This window comes from Odontesthes bonariensis, chromosome 17 (assembly GCF_027942865.1).
Source record: "Odontesthes bonariensis isolate fOdoBon6 chromosome 17, fOdoBon6.hap1, whole genome shotgun sequence".
In the NCBI taxonomy this organism is placed as follows: Eukaryota; Metazoa; Chordata; class Actinopteri; order Atheriniformes; family Atherinopsidae; genus Odontesthes; species Odontesthes bonariensis.
In genome coordinates, this window is record NC_134522.1 from 20961894 (window position 1) to 20988244 (window position 26351).

Consider the following 26351-nt stretch of genomic DNA (forward strand, 5'->3'; position numbering starts at 1 on the left):
TAAAGCTATTATTCTGTTTTCCTCTTTTCCATTTTCCCTCCATTTTCCCTCTCCTGTCAACTTCTCTGTGCCACTGACAGAGGCGAGGGAGGACATATAAGCTCCCCCCGCATGACTCAAACAGGTCTTAATGCAGCCTGTTTGAATAATGAACCCTATTTCAAAGCCACAGACAAGCAAACTAGCACAGATATACTAAATAAAAAACTATTATTCACTTAGAATAATAATAATTAAAAAAAAAATTCCAGCAGCTCCCCCTGCGAGTCAAAAAGGACCCTCCTCCCTCTGTCCTCTCCGTCGAGACGCTCCAAACATTCTCACCTGCAGCTGCTCACTCTTCCGTTCTCTCCCTGAAGAATTTGATTAATGCCACCCCCCCCCCCCCCCCCTTATTTCTTCTCAACTATCACTGAAAAAAATCTTCTCTCTCCGTCTCTGCTGAACTTGAAATTCATGACGCATATAAGTGGCTTCTCTTTCCTCTCGCACAGCTCGTTTACTTCAGCTTTTTTAAATGAAAACGTGAACTTATTGAAAATGTGTTTTTTTGTTTTTTTTGCGCAGCGGCTTCAGTACCGAGGTGGTGTTTTACACCATGGGCACCCTGCCCGCTCTGCCTCTGGCGCCGCGGCTGGTCAGAGCGGGGGTGTCCTGGGTGACCCTGGAGTGGGGCCGTCCCGAGGGCAGCCCCAGCGAGGAGCAGCTCAAATACACACTCGAGATCCAGGAGGACAACAGCGTGAGCACCACAAACACACATGGATGCTTATTTTATCTCGCTGCATATCAAATACAGGAAAATTTAATATTTCAGTAAACAGAAAACCTTGATTTGGTTTTGATCTTTCAGAATTAAATTGTGCCCAGTTTATGTGCGTCTATATGGAGGTTGTATTTTATTACATTCGCTGGCTGTCAGTCACTCAAAACTCCCAGGAGGTAGAAAAGGAAATGGAGAAAAAAAAATACTCAGAAAATGTATGCATTTGAAAAGCATTTCAATAAATATTGAAAAATACATTCAAATTAAGCCCAGAGCTGAACATTTCATAATACAGATGCATAGACAAAAAAATACGTACACAAGCTTAAATACATGTGGTTGAACATGTAATAAGTACGCCCAGTGTGCGCACTGAAAGAAAGAAACAATGACGCACATGGAGTACTTACAGTGTATCTTCCACAGGGAACAGACTTTCATCCAAAGTACACTGGAGAAAACTTGACCTGTACTGTACAAGGCCTGAAGAGAAGTACGCAGTATAAATTCAGGGTAAGTTACGTAAATGTGTGTTTTTGGACCCCGTTGCGGACAGTTTGAAGGTTGTTTGGAAAATGTACAATGATACTATACTACATTCTTTAAATCTATTACTGAAATTTATTTCACATTTGGCTTTATATTTTTCCAGTGTTGTGTTAATTTTGGGATGTAACGTTTCTTTAGTCTGCTTTGCACACTGTGTGGGATTTAATAAATAGGATATGACACAGTAACACTTTGATACGACCCAAGTAATATGGCATTTAGAGTCGGAATTTTCTGCAGTATATTGTTTGAATTTAGATGCAGCATTGAGCTCGTATGATGACACTTTTGCTTCTTCAGATCTCTTACTTAATCTAATTGAAGACAGTAAGGATCTCTTCCTGTTAATTAGAAAAGAATTTCCCAAAACACTCCCCCATCAAGTTGCCTTTCAGTGGTAATACAACATCTATCAATCAAAGAGGGAATATGGCATGTGGCCACTTGACAACTGTATGCAATTTAATGGAGGAAAGAAGGCATTCAGTAACCGTTCATCAATTAGAGAACACTGTCTGGTTCCACTAAAAGCCTTGGTCAAAACTGTTCATAATGCGAGAACATTGTGAAACATGATGTACCAACGATACATCCCTGTGAGTGTGTTTGCACGGTATTTATGGTGCAATCATCTCCAATAACACTTCATATTTGCGCTCACGCATTGGTGCAGGACAAAGCCTCAGATGTTCCTGGTGTGTTTTCCACCCTGTCTGAACATGTGAGAGCAAAACAAATTGATTGCCAATTGGATGGGGTAATAGAAGGAACAAAGTGAGGAGAAACTAAGGCAGAGAAGCCCAGAGAGTAATGGCTTCCCAGGACATTTAGTTTGTCTTTTGATAGATTCCTCTGTGTTTACCTCTTTGCTTTCTGCGCTTCAGTCTTTGACTTGCCTTCCATCTTTATTCTTTTTGTCTCCTTGTTTCATACACCATCTCCTCCATTTCTCCTTCTTACCATCCATCCTATAAATTCTTTTGTCATCTTCTTCTTCCCCATCTCTGAACCCACATTCCATCTTGACCTTCGTCACGTGTTCGCCGTCTTAAACTCTCCACTCTGTCGGCTCCCTTCCCCTGCAGCTCATAGCGTCAAACACAGAGGGAAAGAGCAGTCCCAGTGAAGTGTTGGTGTGCACCACGAATCCAGACAAACCAGGCCCTCCATCTACGCCCTGCGTCACCGGAGTGACACCCTATGGCTTTACCGTCACATGGGGTAAACACTCAAAATGTTTTTGGACACAATCACTCGCACACACCGTTGGATTCATAAAAAAAAAAAAGAAAATTGGACAAACAGTGGAATAGAATAGAATAGAGTTTATTTGCCTTTTGTACAGATACAAGTGCATTAGAATTATTTTGCAGTGTTCCAAGTCACAGTGATTCATGAATATCAAAATGAGAAAAGAAAACAATGGTAGGACAACAAACAATAGTAAAATAACATAAACATAGTAGAATAAGACAAACCAATATACATTGTATACGCATATATACAGTATATATACATATAAGTGGGCGACTAGTTCCCTGAGATTAAAGGTATTGCACGTGGCAGGTTTACATGTGAAGTTTTGTTGCATGAAAAAAACATTGGCCTTGAGCTTTAAAAAGGAAGAAAGTAAAGTCGTATATAGTAATATAGTGTTGCATCCAAAATAATCACTGTTTTATTTTCATACTGTTAAATGTTGCCATAATTCTGACGCGGTTGTAGTCATTTGTTTTATTTGATAGCTACAACATTTTAGGAATGCTAAATAACTTTATTTATGCGAGTCATATGATTTCTGCACCTCTGTGCCACGTTTTATGGCGATGTTTTGAGCCCACCCCCCCTATATATCTATATCTATATATCTATATAGATGTTTTTAAATATAATTTTTGCCCTAAACAAAGCAAATCTTCCCTTGTTATTTCCCTTGCAAATCAATTTTGGATGAAGTGTTATTTGTGTGACTGTTTTCCAAACTAAATTCTTTTCATTGATTTCTCCAACAGATCCTCCCCAGGACAACGGGGGCTCGGAGGCTCTTACGTACCTGCTAGAGATCTCAGAGGGATGCTCTGAAGGTACGGGTGTTATCTGTTTGTACCTCCATCCATCCAAGCGTCCATTCTCTTTCTCTCCGAGTATTTGTTTGAGTCACTTCCTCTCCTTAGAAAAATAGCAGCAACCACTCAGAATCCACTCTTTCTCAGTATAAAATTACCGCACAGTGTTGTTTCAATTTTCTCTCAAATTTGCATGACAGGAATGCAAACCCTCTTCTGTTTCACTGAGCCTTTATACCGGGGAGCGTAAAGACGTGTCCTTTTTATTTAATCTGAATTCATTCAATCACACCAAAGAACAGCAATTTTTGTTTAGTTGTTTTTCAGAAACTAGTGTTGAATATCAAATTGCAGCAGACCAGAACAATCACACCGTGTTGTTCTATCAGTAAAGAGAAGTTTTTTGGACGACTTAATTGTGTCCAACTTTCATTCATTCTGTGCCTTTGTGTCTTTGTGACTGTAAGTAATACGTTTATTTTAGCTGTTTCAATGTCGCACTCTTTTGGTAATTTGAAGGAAATCTGAAACGGGCTCAGTCTTTCTCACAACTATCGTTTCATGCTGTTTCTGTGACGTGCCATACTACAACCCCAGTCAGTATCATGTAGAGCTCACCCGTATTACAACCAAAATACACATCGATAGATTGCACAATTCCTTTCTGACCTGTGATGTAAACAGAAACCTATATTTCCATGGCATAATTTAAGCTTTACGTGTGGAGTGTTGTAATTTACCGGCCTACACGATCCATCAACACCTTAACACCGACACAAAGTGTAGAGATTAATTTGGTCAATGGGATTCTGTTTCTGGGAGAATATTAAGGTCAACTGCAAAAAATATGTATAAAACAGTGGGAGATGAAGTGTATGCACTCTATGCCTCGTGAATGTGATTGGGCGTGTAATTGTGTTTTCTGTTTGTGTGCATATTTGTGCAGGGAGCCAGTGGGAGGTAGCGTACAGTGGTCCAGCAACAGAATGTGTGTGCGAGCGACTGACACCTGGGACCTTCTACCGCCTACGTGTGTGTAGCATCACCACCGGTGGACACAGCCCGGTAAGACAAAAAACACAACTGTTGCATTTCAAAACCTTGAACGATGACACCAAATCATTGCGAAACAAGTGAAATATACGGTAGTCACTTTTGGGTTACGCCATGGACACTCGCCTCTTGTGAAATTTTCATCCAAATCCATCCGTTACTTTTATTTATAATCCTGCGAATAACCAGACGAAAGAAAAATCAATCGCATGACCTTTTTCCTGCAGTTAATAATATTGGAAGATCTTCAGTCTTCACACAAACAATCAAATACCAAAGTATAAATTGCATTTCACATCGTTATTCATCAGACTTGTCTATAATTGGATTCCTTCTCTTGTTGTGACTCCCTTTCCTTATCTTTTCTCCTGAAGTGCACTGTTAGTGTCCCAGTCCGTACATTAAGTGTCCCGCCAGGGCCCTGCCAGCCGCCAAGGATTGTGGGTAAAGCCAAACACAAGGAGGTGCAGTTAGAATGGGGTGAGTGAAGACACACACGTACACCGTGTTGAGCTTTATTTACCCAAACATGTTTGAATTTTTCATGCAAGGCTGCCAAATCACCCTCTGGCTGCCTAATATGTTTCACTGGCCAGCTCTAATGTAAACTAAGTCAACCATGTTTTAGCCTGATTGCGCCCTAATTCAGCCCATTAAAGGCCTAACCTACCCTCATATCTGGCTTAACTCTCCTAATGTCAGCCCATTATTGCAGATTAGTACTGTTATCTCTTGGCAGCCAAAAGTCTCGCAGCCTGCAGTGCTGAGGAAGTTCTTTCTTTAACCAGTGTGATACAACCGGTCACATCCCTAATCAGCTCAAATTCAGGCAGCGCTGCTGCAATTACTGGCTGGAGTTGAAGGTCAGACATAATGTATTGAAGGGTTTTCCCCAGTGCCCTCATCATTTGCTGCTTTAATCTAGCTGCAGGCAAAGTAAAGCAGATGGTGTAGGGAGGAAAAAAAAACGCTGATTTTTTATTTTATTTTTTTAAAGCTAACTATTCCATGGAACTAACCATAATCTTGAGTGAGTCTTAAATACTTCATATATAACCAAACTATGATGGATTTTGATCATTTGTAATCTGTGTAATCTGATTGGTCTGACTGTAAATGCTCTCTTAATCGGTATTTCTTATTTTCTCCCCATAGACTCCCCCGTCTCTGAGGGAGTGTGTGAAGAGTGTGTGTACAGTCTGGAGATGAGTGAGGGAGATGCCAAGCCAGCAGAAGTGTACCATGGCCCGGAGCTGCAGTGCACTGTTGCTAGTTTGCTACCTGGTGCAACGTACAGCTTCCGACTCAGGGCCGCCAACGAGGCTGGGGTGAGAAATTTACTTGCTCATGACAGCAGGAACATGGTCAAAAATGAGAACAATGCAAGTAAGAGCTCCATTAGCTTGTAGTTACCCAGACAAGATCATGAAATTAAACAAGAAAAAAATTACTTCTCAGATAAAAAAAACCTTTCTAAGACAGAGACGTAGCAACAGGTCAGAAATGACAAAAGTAATTTCTTTTTTATGCTTGACCGACATGAAATTTTTTTAAATTTTTTTTATAATCCCAGTCTTTAACCATGACAGCTCAGAGTAAAATTGCTGTTAAAAAAAGAAAGAAAAAATCCACTTAATTTAACTTCAAATTGTAGCTGTACACACGAAGACACTGGGCTAGAAGTAAATAGGTCAGAAAGTCCCAGAAAAGTTAACCAGGCTGGTGTTTGGAATGCCGGAGTGCCCCACAGTATGAACAATAACATCTGGCTGGTTTGATGAGCTGCTCAGTCAACGGTGAGCCAGAACTCAGACTGGCTAATCAAAAGCAGGCACCAACACATGAAATGACAGGAATAACAGCACACACAATTAGGTGCAGTTTGTACTTTCCCACCAGCTTTTGTGCATCACAAAGATAATGAACATGCCATCTTGAGTGTAAAAATAAAAACATATTCTAGACAAGTTTGGTCAAAAACAACAACAACAAAAAAAGTTGAACAAAGCATTTGTCTATAAATTATGTTTTAAATGACGGGTGAACTTCATGCTGTGATGTCTCGCAGTTTGGGCTGTACTCCGAGCCGACAGAGGTGACGACGGCAGCGGGACCTCCCGGCCAATGTGGGGCGCCACTCATCACTCTCACAAGTAACACCTGTGTAACGCTCAACTGGGAGGTGAGACAAACACACAGCAAACACAACAGTTTTTTTTTTTCTCGTGGAAGTAAAGAAAGGACACCCCATGGGCAAAAAAAATGACAGAAAAAGAGGAGTAGATGTCTCAAGAGACCCTGCCTCCCTTTCTCCCGTTTCTGGAGATCTAAAAACCCGACTTTTAATTGTTCTGCCGCTGTCTCTGTGGACAAGCAAATGAAGGAGACTGCATTGTTCCTTCTTGATGTCTTTACACTCAGAGAAAGAAAAGTTACTGGCATTGTATTGGTACTTAAAAACATGATCCCTCTTTTCTTTGACAGGCTTTGATTTTTGTGAGAACGCTTTTTAGGGCTTCCTGAATTTCAAATTTAACCCAGTACTGCCCACTGAAACCTTTCATTTCTCAGCTTCTAAAGAAGCTAAACTTGACATAGTAAAACCATATGGTGGAAACTTTTTTTTTAATATAGTAAATAATGGACATAGGTATTATGTTTGTTGATATTTAAAAACAAAAATTATTATTTGTATGCCTTAAATGATAGTCTGACTTGCAAGTTAAAAGCATGTTGCATTAGCTCTGAATAGGCAAATGTCAGGCTCCTATTGATTCCACGAGCTGATTGTGTGTTTCTACGTTTTGTAGAGCCCTGAGGGTTCGGGTACAGACATCTCTGAGTATAGATTGGAGTGGGCGAGGGAAGACGAATCCATGGAGCTCATCTACTGTGGGGCTGCCACGCAGTGTGAACTGTCAGACCTGACGCCTGCCACAGATTACTGCTGCAGGCTACAGGTAACGCACACGCTGGAACACAAAGAAACCGTATGGACTGTTATACATTGTACAAATACCTGGCTATGCAGTCAAATGCAAAACCAAAGAGGAACTGAATTGCAAGCATTGAACAACATGAACATGTGGCTCGGAGGCGCATCAAAACAAAAGACGCACACAAACAGCCGGGAGATCAGTGATTATGGCTAATTGAATTTGTGTCCAATTCTTTATATGGTGCATAAATAAGCATCCTCTCTGTTTGTGTGTGTGTGTGTGTGTGTGTGTATATGCGTGTATGTGAGTGTACTTGTCAAACACACTCTTGCTTTCGCTCTTGATGTTCCCTCTGAAGCTATGAATCCAATAAAAGCATGCTTTATGGCGCCTTTCTTTATTGGCTCATTTATAACACAAGGTCAGCCTAATGTCTTCCTCAATGCTTTTCTGTGCGCACTTGATTTGTCTTTGTTTATTTCTGTGCATGATGATATGTAGCGTGTACATGCAAGTTCATATGTCCGCCTTAAAAAGAACGCGTGAAAGGATTACATGAGAGGCACTGATTTGGTTGTACTCCCTGTGGTCTTTCCATATGTGAGCTTGTACTGGCTCATCAGCTGCTGCACAGTTTCAGATCGGGGCAACTTCATGCAAATGTATTTCATGGCAACGCTTTAAATGGCTGGACTCAGTTCGCAAGGAAAGGATGAAGCATTTTCTTTGTTCTTCGAGCCTTGGCAAAATAGATGTAGCACCTGAAGATAAATCAGAAATTTATCCGAAATATTTTTTTTTGGTCTCATTGGAAACGCAAAGTGTGTCACGGGTTTACAGCCAAGATAAAACAGTAAATCAAACCTTTTCATTGCAGACTGCAAATTTCACTTTGAACTCCCAATTAAACGTCCTCAGTGCTCCTGGTGTTCTTGGATGTGCTCTACAGCTGGGACAATTGCATTAAATCTGCTACTTCTCTGGTTTTTTGCTTGCTTGTTACATTTAACAGCCACAATGTGCTTTTTTTTTTTTTAAATCAAACATTAGCAGCAATGCAGGAAACCAATTTACTGTTTTTAGAAATATTTAGGTTTTTTTTCCTAGCTTTTAATAACTGGCAAAAGAATCTTAAAGCCTTTGTATGTTTGGGCTGTCCTCCCTTTCATTAAATTTGTCTGAGACAGTGGCGTAGACTTACAACAAGGGATTTAAGGGCATTTAATAAAGGAAACTGGTGGTGAATATAAATTTCTGTTGGATGGCACAGTTAATGCACTAATGCGCTTTCACAGTTAGATTTAATTCATCCCTCTTCTGTTGGTTTTCTATCACAATTAATTTCTTATTTCCCTCTATTTTACTTTCTCCTGCTCTTATCAGGTCATTAAACTTTTGTCTTCTTTCTCTCCAACCATCAATCATCATCTATTTGTCCCCATCTTCTTATCTGCTCATCTTCTCCTTTTCATTCCTCTTTTTCTGTCCTCAGATTCTTCCATGCCACCATCCTCAGCCACAGCCCTTCTTTTCCATCCATCCTTCTCACACTCTGTGCTTTTTGTGTCACACTCAGGCGGTGAATCAGGCGGGCGCTGGTCCATACAGTGACAAGGTGAGTTTCCGGACGCCAGCAACAAATCCCGACCAGGTCTCATCCCTCACCATCCTTGACCTCCCAACCTCCCCGGAGATGGGTCACTCCCCATCAACTTGTCTCCTCCTTAAGTGGGAGGAGCCAAACAGTAATGGTGCGGAGATCACCTCCTATATCATCTCCCTGGATGACCAAACCATCAGTGTGGAATCAGTGACAAGCCACCTTATCACGGGCCTGCAGCCAGACAGCGAATACAGGTACTGACTTAAAGCAGATTATAAGACAGCAGAGCTGACAGACAAATATACTTATGTTTCCTTTAAGGTGTAATTCTATTCATGTTGAAGATCACCACATTGTGGGGTTATAGAATAATGTGACTCGCATGAATAGGCAGGCAGATGCTCACTAACATTAAGGTTAAAACAGTTGTAATGATAGTTGATTACCTGGGATAATATACCTGCACGAACAGATGTTTTTGATCGATGTAAGCGGTATCTTCACAGTATCTACACAGTATCTTCTTAAACACTTATTTTCTAAGTTTGTAGCAGAGGCTCTGGGTCCTGCAGAGTCTGAGATGTAGCTCTGGGTTTGTTGCAGTTAGCTTGACTTAGGGGGGGAAGTGGCTGGGAAATCAATTTCCTGGAAGATCGACAGCTGTCCTAAATGTTTTCCACGTCTGAATAATCTTTCTTTAGCAAGGTGGACTCAGAATTGTTTGGAAAAAGTCTTATAACCCATCCCGGAGTGAAGGGCAGCAATAATTGCTTCAATCAGATCACTGCAGAGGTCGTTCCTCCTTGACATTGTGTTAACACACACCTCAGTCCTCCAAACCAGCAAATTGCCAATATTTCTACCTTGATAGAGGTTTTCATACTTACTGATGATCTTTTAATCTAATTCATTTTATTATAGTAGTATATATTTTAGTACCTCATAAGGACTAGGTGCTCTAATATTATTATTATTATTATTATTATTATTATTATCATCATCATCATTATTTTGCCCTGACATGTAAAACCTTAGAATTGAAAGAGGGAGTACTTTGTTTTTTTGCACATCTGTACGTACTCAGGTAAAATAAACATAGTTAAAAACATAAGCAAGGGGTTGCCTGTTTGATGCTTACACAATCTGTGATGCAATACCGCTTCCATCCAGCCAGAAGTAAACAAGTGCTTAGTCATCTGTATCACCAGCTACTGTTCTTATGGCTCTGGGAACCACTCGGGATTACTTGTATTTGTATTCATTATTCTGATTGCGTGATGAGTTCTCTGAATTGTGATTTATATAAAAACAGAAATAAAGTCCAAGGTAGGGGGACATGTGATGTGGCAGTATGATCACATACACCATTGTTTTCACTCTGGGGATGTTTTTGTCCCTGTGTCATTCTGCTCTCTTGCATAATGGCTGCCGCTGAGGCAGAACACCGTGCACATGTTTGTTTGGACATATCCGCATCCGTGCATGTTCATAAGTGTACCTGCGGGAGTTTTTGTGAGTGCCAGTGGCCGTAATTTTGGTTGTTACTTGCAGCAGGGGGTGTACTTGATGTTTTATTCGTATGGCCTCGTGAAGCACCACAGAAAATGTTTTCCCCTTGACTGTTTGGGCTCCCCTCTGGCTCCTCTATTCCCACTGGATAGATAGTCATTAAGATGTCTTCAACATCTTCTACAATCAGACACATCTCATAGTTGGAGCTCACTTTGTCACTAAGATAAATGAATTTATGAGGACTGTAAAATATTCGACTTGAATGCATTAATTGAGCTTAAATTACATTAAATGATCAAGCAGTAGGTCCACTATCCTCATTGCTAGTTTCCTTCATTTTACAATGAAGCAAAGTTTAAGGAAGTAAAAATGTATTCCAAACTTTGACACGCAAACTTTACTTATCAAAACACTACCCTGCATCAAAACCTAAGCTTCTAGATCTTTCATTCTCCTCCTCCTTCTCAGCCCCTCATCATCTTTTATCTATAGGCCTAATCCCCCCTTGGATGGATGAGTATTGCCCTTTCTCCACTGTCTATGCTCAGCTACATGAAAAGGTTACAGTTACTAAGAATGAGTTAAATGTCAAACAGTAGATGCTCTCTTGCGCAGATGCTAATCAACCGATCAGGCAGACTGACAGAAGAAGGGTGCGGAAGGGAGGGGAATTCCTAGAAGTAAGCCAGCAAGGGGCGGTTGAGGGAAAGAAATCCATTTCTGTCCGTTCTTTTAATTAGCCGTGTATCTGTGAGTCTTTGTGTGTCTCCATGCACACACGTTAGTATTTTTTTTTAATAATAAAGCTAGATTTACATTTTCCCTCAACATGCTCCACCTTCATAAGCACGTTGCACGACACCCATTTACAATCATGGGGTTCTTTCCAGCAACCCATTAAAGCATTGTCCATCAGCGAGTTCATTTCTCTTCCAGAACACTGTACTTTTAGGAACATAAAGTGGCCTGGCAAGGCTGTCACATTAAACTCTCATGCTGGAGAGTTCACTGAGTTGTAATGGCAGAGTGGTAATGGGTCAAAGCCTCTATGCTGAAATTTACTTGAACATTAGACAAAAAGGTCTGTGAATGCTCTAAAAGCATAGCAGCTTAGCCGGTGCATACGCCCACCGGTGTCCTTTCATGTGTATATACTTTGAGGTGATGATCTCTATCCCTGTGTACCTTCTCCTTCAATTCAAAATCTTTCATTTTTCCTTTTAACATTTTTTCTCTAAAATGTCAAACAGTAGATCAACACTAGATGTAAAACATGCTTTTTTTTTTTTTAAAGCACATTGCGCTGTAATGTTTCTCTCCGCTTCACTTTTAGCGTTCAGATCCAAGCAGTGAATGCCATTGGCTCCAGTCCCTTGAGTCAACCACTGCAAGCGAGGACACGCCCCCTCCCTCCAGCCCCGCCGCCGCTCGAATGCGCAGCAGCCGGCCCTCAGAGCCTGAAGCTCAAGTGGGGCGAAAATGCCGGACACACACGCACTCTGCTTGCTGACGAAATGGTCTACACACTACAAATGGAGGACAAGAACCACAGGTGGAGTACACACACACACTCTCACATGACTTTGCACTGGAGCATAAGTTGTTCACTTCATGATGTAAAGTAAGAAGCTTACTGAGATCAATGACTTATTAAAAAGGTCAAAATCAAATGTGAAACAGCCAATCATCTAAGACTCAATAGTCTGTGCATATGTATTTACCCCTTTCGTTTTGAAGCCCTACATTTATTATCTCGTGCTTCCAATTACCTTTAAAAAAAAATCTCCCAATGTTTTATTTAAGTGACACTTGATTTCAATGTCCTGTACATACAACTGTAGTGAAATGCTCCAGAGTCTGAAACACCAAAAAACAAAGGCCACCACCAAGCAAGCAGTACCGAGAAGACAAGGCAGCTCTCCCAACAAGGCTGGGACAAAGTTCTGCAGGAGTACAGATTAGGGCTGGGTTACGTAAAATATACATTGCCTCGGAGGGAAAACAAAAAACCATTTAAGTTCACCAAAAGGAATTTGAGACTTTCCAAACACGTGGAAGACAGCGCGATGGTTGGATGAGCCTAAAACTGCACAAACTTATTACCCTGGGAACAACATCCCCACAGTGAAGTGTGGTGCTGGCAGCATCATGCTGTGGTGATGTTAGTCGTCGGCAGGGCTTGGAAATTGGTCAGGGGTGAAAGAATTATGGGTGGTGTAATCAAATTATGAAGAAAAACCTCAACAGTTTGAAGGTTAAGATTCAGGTTAATCTTTAATGACCCTAAGCCTACTGCTAAAACAACAGTGGGGTGGTATCAGGGGAAAGATTTAAATGTTTTGCAATGGCCTCATCAAACCTCAAATAGCACAGATAAATATATTGCAGCAAGAAAGGAAAGGAAAATGGCTGAGGGCGTGAATACTTTTGCAAGGCTTTTTATGAGAATACGCTAACATCAGACACAAACCAGCAATAATTCACAAGTACAGCCTGTATTAAATGTATTTTGTGAATTGGATAAAACTCTACGTATGCATTCATAAGTTAGTGAGATTTTGCTATTTTTATATTCCTTAACTTATTTATGCTATCTGTTTTTGAGTATTGCATATACTCGACAGAGTCGGTAACTACAGAGTAAATATTTGTACGTAAATATGAATAATTTTTACACATTTTAGTCAAAGAAGTACTTTAGACATACTTGAACTGATAGATAATTGGATGTTTTCTATATACTTGGCATCACCTGTGACGGGGCATTTAAATATTTATGTTGGCCTTAAAGGAAGAGCTTTCAGCAACTCATTTTCTCAGAATTCTCAACCTACAGTTCGTCAATACAGCAAATCAGGACTGATCAATACTACAGACGCACCAATGAGACACAGGGCCCAGGAACCTAATGAGACATGAGGGGGAGTGTGAGTGTTCATGTGTAATCCGAGTTACTTGTGCGGATTTGTGTATTTGCGTGAGCGTGTGTGTTTTTTGTGTGCGTGTGTGGAGTCAGTAACTGCATGTACGAGGGAGTAGTCATGTTGAGGGCATTTGCAGCCAGCTGGGGTACAATCTCCAATAATCAACCCTCCATTTAACCAGCTGGCCAGACAGGGCTGAGAGAGAGAAACGAGGAAGCAGAGTTAGCAGACTCAGGGAGGAGGTGAGGTGTTGGAAAATAACTGCCGACATGGAGCTAAATGCACAACTGGAAAGAGTTCAAGAAGGGCCAAGAGAATCTTTATTTCAGAAAAGCCAAACCAGCACACCAAATAATGAAGAGCCACTTCTATGTGCTTGCTTGTCTGTACACCTGTCAGGTTGTTTCCCTCCTTCTCTGCAGCTCTCTGTCATTCTGATTGGCTCTTATCAGTGTTTGAATTAAAGCTTGGCTGGCATCAAATTGGGACCCAGGTATCCTGGCGACACTGCAATGGGACAGAGTGCAGAACCGAACAGATGGAGACAAATACAGCAGGCTGCGATCTGTTAACCTCTGTCACACACACATGCATACGCACACAAAGACAGAGGCATGTACATAGGCACACGCTAAATTGGCAGCCAAATGAAAACAGCTTTAACAGTTTACATTTAGCTTCATTACCCTTTTTTTGGCTGGCACAGAGATCATGTGTCTATGTTACCATATTGGATGCTCTAGTGCATATCATGTATACGGCTGAATGCACCACAATGATCCATCTGTTTTAGTCATCATAACAACAAGTTGAATCTTTAGGTGTTTTCATATGGTCTGTCGTGCACACTGTGTTACTAGTACACCAGTGTCTGGTTCCAGATACTCTTTACTTTTGCTTTAGTTTGGCTTAATGGCTTCATGGAATTTGCAATTTCATGGAAAATGCTAAGAAAAATAAATGTTGGTGAATCATCCTGCACTCAAGTTCATATACTAATCTACAAAAAAAACAGGCTTTGTGGGAGAGGGGTAGCTCCACACATATATCTGTACATAAATGCTGCATTGTATGCCCAGCTCACGGCTGCTATACATCAACTTGTCTATCCATATTGGCTGTGGCAAGGCGGACCAATGATCTAAAGCAAGCAAATACAGGGATGGATTTATACCAGAAACTAGATGTTTCTGTTTAGTAGTAGTAACCAACATTTGTTGAAGCCATAATGACAGGATTTAAGCCATATAGTACTATTATTGGTATTTTATAAAGACAATAAGATGGAGGGTGCACATATCAATTTACAGTAGTACTCTGATTGTCCTTGTGATGTTTAAACAGCGTGGCAGCTTGTATATCCATAGGTTTCTCAAGATCCAGGGACCCTACCCCTTTTAGTCCTCCTGAGATAGTTAGGGTTACATCAGTGGCAGCACAGTTGAGACACAAACCAGCGGTCAATGGAGCATCTACGCTTAAAATCTATGGGAAGCTTCCTGGCTTCTGTTTTTAGAGGGAACGCATACATATGCAGAAATCAACCAGGTCTCTGCTTGCTGTTAAATTAAACTACTCACAGGAGTGAGGCGAATTTCTCTTTTTTTCTTATGATCATAAGCATTTAGTAATCCTCCTGATTTCCAGTTAGGCTACTTCACCCCCAGTTTAGGTTAAATTATGATTAAAAATGTATAATAAAAAATAAAAAAATGGCACGGTTCATCATGTCTATTTTTAAGTAAACATATGTAATGTGTTTATATTCATATTTATTTACAGATTTGAAATGTTCAAATCTGAGACACTGAAAACAACGTTAAAAGCTTTTGCCTTTTAATTGAGGGGAGGAGATGATGCTTGGTCTAAGAGTAGTTTCAAATCTGGACACTCATTTATTTTTTGTCTCACCCGTTTGTATCTGTTCCAGTCTACATGTTCTCTCCTGTTCTCTGTTAATAGACTTTAGGAGGGGACTCAGGCTCTCTTTTCCCTCTGTCCATTCAGCACAAGAATTTATGTTTTTCAAAATAGCCGTATGCCTCTCAGAAAAATTAATCTCGTAAGAATGTGAGCATCTGAGATCTTTGTTGAAGAAAAAATATTTCAGTCGAGCTAAAGGTTTCTCAGAGATGTTTCTAGGTAGAGTTCTGCTTTTGTTCTTTTTGATACATATGAACATTTTAGTCTCTTGTAAAACATTGTCCTTTGATAAAGGTAATATTAAATTGAGTCACACTTAACTCTCCCTAACTCCCAAAGCGTGTCAAAGACTAGACCTTTTTTTTTTTTTTTTGTAAAAGGACCGTTTACAGGAACATTTAGAAATGCTCAAATGAACTGAATCATTCCACAACAACAATGTGTGATTCATGGCTGGTTCAACTTTATCGCCTCTGCTAACCGTAAACTGTAGCTGTTGCTGGGTATGACAGGACATATCTGGGTGTGTTAGCTGCATCATTAGTGGTGCATTGTCATTTCTTAAATTGTGTTGGTGTGTGCAGAGGTACATCAACAGTTGAATGAACAGAGCTGGTACGTTCCTCCTCTTTCCCCTTTGCTCTCTCATCATGCTCTGTTAGAAATAATTGGCATAGCTGGGGTTTTTTTTTGTTTGCTTTTAATGCTGTTGAAAGGGCCACGGCAACCAGATGATTCATTACTCATGTAGTGAGTGAGACTGAAAGGGCACTTTGAAAGAACAAATTATAGAATCTTGAAATGTATTTTGCTTTCTAAACAAACATATTAAATATCCAGCTGTAATTTCTGCAAATATAATTTGGGATATTCCATCAATCCTTTTGTCTTTGGCTGTCCTCTGCGCTGTCTCTCGGTGATTCTCGCTGGTTCTCTGTCTGTCCTATGATCTAATTCTCTGATTCATTAATTTAATTTTATTTGTTGGCAGTTGACTTTACCAGAATCTTTGGGGAAATATATGCCCCTTTCATTGTTATTTTTTTTTCACAGCTTCACTCTTTACCCTCCTTGTTTTTTGCCAGTCATGTCTTTGTTTTCAGGGCCTATTAGATGATGAAGAAAGCTGTCTTTACGCTCTTCCATTTTTGCCTTCCATTTTCATGCCTGGTGCATTATCCCTGTGAACAGACTTGTTGCTCATGCTCTAACCTCCCACCGCTTTTTCATGTTCTCTTATTTCCTGTTCATGTTCGCTAATTTTTCTCTCATGAAGCTGAATGAGTTTGTTTGATTTTCTTTTTTCATTCCACTTTCTCCTTATCTGTATTACCCAAAATGCCTCCTGGCAGAGGTATTCAGAGTTGTTAGGGTGCCATGGTAACTGGTGGTAGCAAAGTGCAAAGAGGGCTTTAACCGTCGAACACAAAGGACATTTAAAAAATGTGCAGACGGAGGAACAAACATGGAATTTTTGCATGTCTTTTTCTTTCCATAAGCCTTTCATCCAACAACTTTCTCATTTTTTGTGTCCCCATGTTTGTCCTTTTCTTTTAATGGGTATTGCTGTCTTGAAAACCACATGTTCATATGTACAGCAAACATATTTACCATATTGGAACAAAAATTCTAATTTATACCATTTAAATTTGGCAAATGTATTCAGAATGTAATCACCTGTTTTTTTCTAAACATATTTGTTTGGATCCTTATATGATTTTTCCTTTGGACCATTAAATCTGTTCTTTTCGAGCATGGATTGAAATAAAAAAAAAAAAAGTTGAAATTACTGGTTGTTTCAAAGGCATTGATGAGTTGTTGTGTTGTTTAGGCTCCACATGCTTTCAGAAAAACTAATTACAAAAAAAACCCAAAGTTTTTCCTGCTGTTAAAAGTAGATTTTAGGATCTCTGGGTGAGCTTAATTATTGGAGGCTTTTATATAAAAGTGGCAGAGTTTGAGCAGTTAAAGCACTATTTTAATATACTTACTTTATAAAAATATTGCTGCCGTTAAAGGAAATTCAAACTCCCTATTGCTTAAAAGTGCATAATGGATAGCGTCAAATAGAGCTGTAACACGTCCTTCTCTGCTGGGTTTTTTGGTCAGTTGATCGACTTTGGCTCTGAATCAAGGATGCAAATCATCTCATTAAGTGTGTCCTGGTGATGTGGTGCAAGGGTGGTTATTGTCTGTGCTGTGTTAATTGTTTTAACATTGTGTCTCTCAGTTCTGGCCAAAAAAAGGACGAGGTCATAACTCCTGTTGGCACACTCATTGATGGATTTGTTCTTTAGACATCGGAATTAGAGTCAACAGACGATAAACAAGCTGGAGATTCAAACGCACGTAGCTTCTGCATTTCTAACCACTCCACTTAATCTGCGAACACTGGTTGTGAGTGTTTACTATAGGGTCCAGGAGTGAGGCCAAGGATTAACAACACCATATATCAGCCGGAGAAACACATCACCTCTCTGCAGTGCAGCTACATAAAGAGCTCATCTGGAGTTATAGCCTTCTACTAAACCGTGACCTCATTTCCTCTTTCTTTTTCACTCTCCCATCTCTTTCTTTTGCCAACGGTCTCTCCATCATCGTTTCCATTCTCATGGTCATCAGTCACCTTTCTTTTCCTGTTCTCCTCCTCTGTCACTTCCTCTTCTCTTCTCATGAGCCCCATCATCTTTGTCTATATTTCACCCGTCCCTGTCCTCCGTAACTTCCTTCCCAAGTCAGACTTTTACCTTATTTTCCTGTGAAACTGATAGCGGAGATAAATAACCCCAGCTCAAATCCACTGTTCGCCCTGACTCCCTCATTTGCTTGCTTATCGTTTCCACTTCAGTCCATCAATCTGTTCATCTAGCCAGCCCGGAACTGTTCTGGCGCTCATTTTCATCAGATTTGTGAATATAACCTGTCAGTATTCGTCCTGCCCGTCCATAAATCACTACTATCTTATTTGAAGTTGCACTCTTCTCTCCTTTCTCTGTTCTTGTTTAAGGTTTCCACAACTTACTTCTTGGGGTAGCATATACCAAACCTTTGACGAAACAGTGTGTGATGCTGCATTCAGATATTAATGAGCCGTTTCTTGTAACGCAGGTTTGTCAGTACGTCCCTTTCTGTCTAAATGTCTGACTTAATGGCCCCTCTTGTCTGTCCCGTCCCCCACCCCCGCTGTTTCTCAGGTTTGTCACGATCTACCGTGGCCCCAGCCACACCTACAAAGTCCAGCGATTGATCGAGTCCAGCAGCTACAGCTTCAGAATACAGGCCATCAGTGACGCAGGGGAGGGCCCCTTTTCTGACACATATACATTCAGCACCACCAAATCTGTACCACCTGCCCTCAAAGGTAAACAGAACCAGGGAAAAGGTCTGCTTTTGTTTTGCTCGTTGTGATTTAAACGTTCTCCTTCCATCAATTAAAAAAGGACCGTATTCTCATTTGATGAAGCTATTCTTCTACGCCCTTCTAGTGCTCGGACATAAAGTACAGGAAGTTATCGACTTTGTTCCAATGAATCGGTCCTTCTAACCATCCCCAATGCTCTTACTGAATTGAAAATAGTTGTTTCCTCTCCTTGGGATCAGCTGATTCTTAAGTTTCCCCAAATATATTCAAGAAAATCTTAAACATGCTGGAGGCGAATATTTCTAATTTCAAATGTTGTGATTGATCATTTGTCCGCCAGTTGGCCTACGATGACTATGGCGATTGAATATTTTCAGATCAGAAGTGTTTATGATGTTTAAAAGGATGTTTTATAGTGTCTTTATTTGACATCCTTGTGTGAATATGATTTCGTGTACAGTTTGTTTGTGTTGTGTTTTTTTCCGCTGAGCTGTGCTGCTGTCTCTCTTGCCCAGGACACTCTTGGAAAAGAGTTTTTTTTTTTAATGGTTAAATAACGGTTATCAAATCAAAATCAAATCAAATTTATTTGTATAGCACATTTCATGTACAAACAATTCAAAGTGCTTTACATAAAATAAAAGCATTGCAGCAGGGAGTGCAAGAAGCATTGAAAATACATAAAAGAATATAAAGAGAAACAAATAAAATAATTTAAATGAATTTAAAAACAAGCAACAGTCAAGATAAATTAAAAGATATGATTAGATGGTTAGATGAAATAAATAAAAAAAAGATCATTTCCAGAATATTTTAGCTAGTTTGATGTGAATTGGTTGAAGCATCTCCATTTCACACACTCAAAAGAAACAACTAATCCCATGTATTTACAGGCTTTTTAAAAATAAATGAAAATATTTCCGTTAGGCTGTTCAGGATGACATGTTTACTGCGACCTCGCCTGGTTATTACCCTGAGTATGTGGTGTTTGCTGCAAACAGAGGGTCTACAAAATATTGCAGCATGGAGTATCTTCTCAGGTGACACCACAACAAAGTATTATGGGTATGATTACAAGGCTGTAAATGCACAGCACAGCCCTCGCTTTTCAATAAATAGCCTCAAGTGTCCAAGTAGCTCCGGTAAAGCTCTCAAGAGAAAATGTGTGCTCAAGATTCTGACTCACAAATGTGCACCTCCTGAAAGGGGGGGTCTCTCCAAATCAGCATTCATTCAAAATTGTCTTGAAAAAAATCATGCTTCCCGATTATCACGGTAGTTTACTAAAATTGTGAGTTGTTTTAAGCACAACAATGGAGGCCGTGCTGTTGCGTAAAATCACATTATTCCCAGACATATATTTGCCTTCCAAAACCATTTCCATCATGAGATAAACAAAATTAATGCTCATGAAAAATTGTCTTCCTTTGTAGTGGATCCTGCGTTGTAGCTCCTAGCCTAAATAGCCTCCCATTAACGACCATTAACATAACTGCAACCATTACCACTAATATGAAGCAATAGATCCTTGCTGGGACACTGCATTTGTTATGAATACGCTGTTTTCTACAAACAGCAGAAAATTCCATTCAAAGTGGAATTCATTTAGGGAGGAAAATTACTTCTCATCTGTTTTAAAGCTTTTCACATATTTGAAATGTTATTTTGATGTCTTTCATTCCATCAGCCCCCAGGGTGCACCAGCTGGAGGGGAACATGTGTGAGATCACATGGGAGACCATCCCGCCAATGAGAGGAGATCCTGTGAGTTATGTGGTCCAGGTGCTGGTGGGACGGGAGTCGGAATACAAACAGGTTTGTCACGCAAACCAACAAACACAGAGGTCATGTAAGGGTAGTGCTTAGAGCTCCTGGCTTTCTCTGCTCCAGAGTCGTACCTCAGTTATTTGATTCATTCTTATTGCTGGAGAAGTGTAGACAGCCGCTTGACAGATATTTCTAATCTTCCATGGGGCAGATAAATTCCGTTTTAATGGGAAGGCACACACACTTTTACAAATGTCTAAAACAAAATACGCAGACACTTCCGTTTACTCAGAGGCAATATTACAAGAGGTATTGCACAATATTTGAATGAGTTGCAACACAGAAAGGCAAAAAAAAGAAAAGAAAAAAGGTTTTACATGCACTTGGAAATCTGGTTTTGGATGGCTGGGAGTTGGAGTGACGAGCAGGCAAGAGGACATTTTTCTTCATGCTTGTTTCACTTTCCGTAATTGAATTACAAAATGGCGCGTGGGGAAAAACTGCTGATACTCTGTAGCTGACAAAACCCCGGCTGTGTGGATATGGGCACAAGTGAGATGCATATTTGCTCATTTCATTATGTGGTCATAGATAGCTTTCACAAATAGCAATGAGGCTTCCTCCTGTTAAGATGCTCAAAATCTTATGCAAATTGCTTTGCCATTCTGATTCAAAGAAAACATCCAAACATGTGCAACTGTGACCTTAGCGAGCATACAAATCCCTTTTCCATCAAAACATCGCACCAACATTTATCATGGGAGAATATTTTCACTATTAATTGTATTTATTCTCACTGATCAGCTACTTCTTGCACAACTTGGAAGTCAAACTGCCTTTTGTTCTCCCCGTCGCAGGTTTTTAAGGGAGAAGAGGGCTCATTCCAAATCTCTGGTCTCCAGGGAAACACAGACTATCGTTTCCGTGTGGGTGCCTGCCGCCGTTGCCAGGATACGTGTCAGGAGTTGTGCGGACCGCTGAGCCCCTCCTCCTTGTTCACCTTGCGTCGCCAGGAGGCAGCATCATCGGGAGAGCAGTTGGCCGTTGAAACGGGCAAAGGGGCGGGCCTTATTTCGAGCGACGAGCGCTTTGCGGCTCTGATCGTTTGCGTGTTCGCGGGCTTCTCCATCCTCATCGCCTGCTTGCTACAGTACTTCTTCATGAAGTGAGGGAATTTTTAACTATAGGATAGAAAGAGAAAGCAAAATCACAGAAAAAAAAACTTTTTAAAGTGTCTATGAAAGAACCGAATGAAATCGAAACAAACACTTGAGATGTACTTTTTAAGGCGATGCGTGTTTTTCTTTTTCTGTATTTTTTTTTTCTCTAGTCAAAAATTTCGATTCAGGCTTTTCCTGTTGTCGTCTGTCCCTCATTCAGTTTGGTCTAATTTCCTTCAACCTTTCTGTTGTCCGTATCATTGTCTGTGTCATTTGTTAAGGATTTCTGTCGAGGGAAGCCTCGTTTCGGCTGAACCCTTGCTTTGGGAAAGAAAACGAATCATCAAGCCTTAAAATAGCTGTGAGCAAAGCACTTGCTCCTCAAACTGACTTGCATGTTTTTACTTTGTATCATTTTAAAACATATTCAGTAGAAAACCTGTATATTTCTTGACCGTCATTGCCTTATTTTATTTTTTTTGTTTATTTTCCGGTGTTTAATTTGCCTTTTTTTTTTCTTTTTTTTTTTAAAACAAACTGCGGTGTGTATTCATTCAGCCATATTCATATGTAGGCCTTCAAAGCTTTAGCTGTTCATACTTAGTCTGTTTGTTTCTACTCTACAGGCTGTCAGTCGATTCATGCAGTCTGCACCTGCTCTCACATACCTACATACATACATACAGACTGACAAAGACACACACTGCAGACCTCCGTATGAAACCATGAAACCATGCACTCGTGCACAGTTACTCTTGCAATGACAATGAGAAAGACACATCTGAAGAAGTCAATCGCATATCTGCTCAGCTTTTACCATTCAATCACTCACTTATTCAGCTACCAAAGTAATGCAATCCATGTGTGGTGTAAGATGCTGCTATCCTGTGATTTTTATTATATCTAAGAAAGAATGGAAAACGGTAATCTAATATATACATATATGCAATATATGTATTCTATAGCAAATATCTATGATGCTATAAAGTGATGTAATATAAGTGATGGCAATGTAAGGTCTGAAGTACAGCGTCAAGTGGGAGGAGTGAACGAAGTGCTCGTAAATAGCAGCTCTGAGGTCAGTTCAGCAGCTCGCGCAGAAGGTTAAAGTAGCCCTTAAACACTGCTCTTTGATCAGAATCTGAATCCTCGTTGGTATTCATATGTTTGGCCTTTGAAAGCCAGGCTGGCATCGTGATTGGCTGCAACTTTACTTGGAAAGGACTTGACTGGACATGTATTTGGTCTTAGGTCAAGCCATCCATTTGGTTAACCATCTCCAACAGCGTTGCACCAGCCTATTTAACTGTAACTTTAGTTGCAATGTGCCTGCAGTGTCACGGAACCAGAGGTGCTAACAGCCTGCCGGCTAGCTGCCCTTCTCAGAGCTGTGTGTGTTCACCGCAAAAGCCATTAGGAGTTAGCTTGAGCTTTACCCTCTGCAATTTAGCCAACTGCCAGCCAGAGCAGCTCTGAAGCCGCTCCTCCTTCCAGCTTGTCTGTGAATCGATACATTTGAAGACTCTTCCCCTCTTTTCTCATCTCCTGGCCATAAATATCTGTAATTACCTTTCTGCTCTGGCTTCTTCTCTTTTGTATTTGATGTATCCCATCTTTCTGTTCATGCGCAACACTCTATCACCCTCTTTCTCTCCCTCTTTCTATTAAAAGGTGCTTTATTGACACGTAATCAGAGCAGGAGAAAGTCTGTGATCTCTACTCAGATGGACATGCTCTCTGAGGACTTGAACTAATGTTCGCTAACCAAACAAGCCTTTGACGGAACACAACTCTACAGAACAGGGCATTCTGACACACGAAACACCCCTCTGACCTCCCCTCTTAGCCCCACAACCGTTTCACCCCAAACCCATACAACAAAGCCAAGGTACAGCCCATTTCATACTGATAATCCAAAGAAGTCACCCCGACCCACGCAATTAATGTGTGACATGTCCACTTTTGTCGGGCGGGGTGTCCGGGTGGCGGGATTGGATGGGAGACGGAGGTAATGATCAGCTCTTATTGGCAGCCTGTAATGTACCTCAGGGATAAGGCCTTACAGAGGGGAGAACTAATCCTGTCATCCATCATCATCGTCATATTAGCCTCTCTTCTTCCTGTTTCTGCTTCTTTTACCCCCCTTGTTTTTTTGATGCTGTATCTCGTCCCTCTGTCTTCGCTGTGCCTTGCTCCTTGTATGTGTCAGTAAGCAAAGTGGTTTACTAGCTCAAAAAACCTTTGCCAAAGTTAATTGGAAAGTTATGGTAGAGTTTTTTTCTAGGTTTTATTTATACTATATATTTGCATACAGTACTTTACATGCCAATTACAGTGCAATCTTCATTTATTTATTGTTTAAAGATTAAGAGACAAGTGTAGTTATATACTAATTTTTTCTTGTAGCATGTTTTTTTTTTTGTTCTTTAAGATTTTTTTTTTTTTTAATGGATGTATGTTAGATTGTATGATTAAGGCCAGCATTCCTTATATCAGTAACCCTTTAAGTATTTCTCTTACAGCTGTTGAGAACCCGTAGCTCATCAGTCCATGCATTGCAGTCATCATTGCCGTTTCAAACATATAACCAAATGTATTTTTTGTTTTTTTGTTTCATCTCCTGTTTCCGCCGTGCACAGGCGAGCAGCTCTTGTAACGCTTAGAGAGACATGTAGCAAGCCAAGCCTTAGTGTCAGTTCAGGTCCTCTGTATTGGGATAAATGGTTCTGCCTTTGGCTTTTCTTTTTTCTTTTTTTTTTTTTCAAATAGTTTTACGATGAAGTTTCTGATATCTTTTTTTTTTTTTTTTTTACCGTTTAAATGCCAAAGTGCAGGCTTTTCGTGTCCACTAGATGTCGCGTTCGCAGTTGTCTAAAGGGTTCTGTGATGTTCTGTAACAACACAGCATTACGATAATTATTATTGTTATTATTACTCTCTCAAAAGGAAAAAAAAAACAAAAAAAACATTAACTTGATCTGTGATTATGCTTCTTTTCATATTATCTTTTATTATTTTGTTTTGTAAAGCAAAATGTGCCATTTTGAAATGTGTAGCCCCTTTTTGGAGGAGAGATTTGAACACAAACTGATTTCACACTGAAAGGTAAAGAAGGCAAAAACAATCATACGATGACTTCAGGCAGATGTCGACAATAATATTCCTTTTTTTGGGCTAGTGCTGGTATAGCAGTAGTGAGTGTTTTGTATCCAGTGTTTTGCTATGAGATGATATACAGAGATATCTATAGAGCTATAGAATGAGATGGTAAATGCATTATGACTAACAGAGTTGAAGCACTTTTTTTCTGCCAAGCATTAGACGTGATGAGGTTATGACTGAGAGGAAACGGATCATTTGCTCCATTCCAAACACTGCTGCCAACGATTACTGTTACATTCATTGGCATTATTCTGTCGTTGGCACACTGTGACGTCGGCATTACTGGAGCATGGTTCTGTGCTACTCACGTGGCACCCTGCGCCCTGCAGAATGCAAAAAAAAAAAAACAGCACCAAGGAAAGTATAGTTCGTAGGGGTACGGTGCCTTTGCCAGATGTGCTCATTGTGTGTCTACCTAGCCTGTTGCGTTATAATTGACTGGTAACATGTGAGGCGTTCTGTCCTTAACCCCCTGATGTTATGTTGCTCACACACAACTCCTTTTTGTCCCCTCTACAAGCCTTATTGCCCTGATGGCAGAGCAGAGGCTCTTTTGCCGCCGTCAGGCCAGTGATACTAGTGTTGAGGTAAACACAGTGTTAACTGAGAGGCTTTGTGTTTGTGGGTTGGCTACTCCCTCAATGTTTTTTTTTTTTTTCTAAAGCCGATGATTTTATAGAACCCCACTCCCTCAGCCGCCCACTCTGCAGGTCCTGCACATTTAGTGGCTATGCCAAGAATAAGAGACAATGTTTTGCCCAGCAACCCCACGTCTGTGCCTTCTGATCAGTTTTATTTCTTTTTTCTTTTTTCTTTTTTTAATGTACATTTTAAAATAAAGTAGAGATTTCTGACTGAGAGATTGGCGATTTGGCAAACGTACAGAGACTCGCAGGTATTTAACTGTTTTTTAAGCAAGACAAAAAAAGAAACGTATTTTTACCTCACGATTTCAAAACAAACATTCCAATGTTGTCACGGTCTACGATTTGACAAAAGAAAAAAGAGAAATTCATGCATTTCTTCTTGTATTGTAAATGTTAGACAATTTCATATGCATTATATAAAAAGAAACTGCCATATCGATTTTAATGTATAGATTTTTTGCAAATACTACCCTATGTATGTAAGACGTAACTGTATCGGTAGCGTATATATAATATATTTATGCCCAATAAATGTTTTAATTTTTTTCTGACTTTGATTGCAACATTTTTTTTTATGGTCCTGTGTCATTGCTCATCCACACTTTTACAAACGTATAAACTGATCTGGTGTAATTTTTTGTGGTATATGGCTGGCTCCTCTACAGGTGAAACATCCAAACCGTCCACACAATAGCCAAAAGAACAAATATTTAGTCTGCAAAACCAGCAGTATGACCCCAGTCAATATCGGTGGACAATCTGCTTACCTCTCATCCACTTTTGTGTTGCAGTATTGATTTTTACCATCTAGATTTAATAAGAGAATTATTATTCTCCCTTAAACAAATGCACTTTTATGTACTGTTCTAAACACAGTAAATAATAAAATCACATTTCAGTACTACTCATCCGAATTGTG

General features: G+C 40.1%; 1 protein-coding gene across 3 annotated transcripts in view; it reads left to right on the forward strand.

The window, feature by feature from the left end:
• Positions 1-25977, forward strand: part of fndc3ba (fibronectin type III domain containing 3Ba) — a 96266-nt gene extending 70289 nt beyond the window's left edge. For all 3 annotated transcript variants that reach the window (XM_075488024.1, XM_075488025.1, XM_075488026.1), the window contains 14 exons: positions 568-742; positions 1193-1279; positions 2401-2536; positions 3328-3399; positions 4328-4446; positions 4809-4914; positions 5590-5762; positions 6503-6616; positions 7245-7394; positions 8950-9230; positions 11822-12040; positions 18530-18696; positions 20384-20511; positions 21321-25977. In XM_075488024.1, coding sequence (XP_075344139.1) covers positions 568-742; positions 1193-1279; positions 2401-2536; positions 3328-3399; positions 4328-4446; positions 4809-4914; positions 5590-5762; positions 6503-6616; positions 7245-7394; positions 8950-9230; positions 11822-12040; positions 18530-18696; positions 20384-20511; positions 21321-21632 — 2239 coding nt within the window. In that variant the 3' untranslated portion in view covers positions 21633-25977. The remainder of the gene's footprint in view (positions 1-567; positions 743-1192; positions 1280-2400; positions 2537-3327; positions 3400-4327; positions 4447-4808; positions 4915-5589; positions 5763-6502; positions 6617-7244; positions 7395-8949; positions 9231-11821; positions 12041-18529; positions 18697-20383; positions 20512-21320) is intronic.
• The last annotated feature ends 374 nt before the right edge of the window (positions 25978-26351 follow it).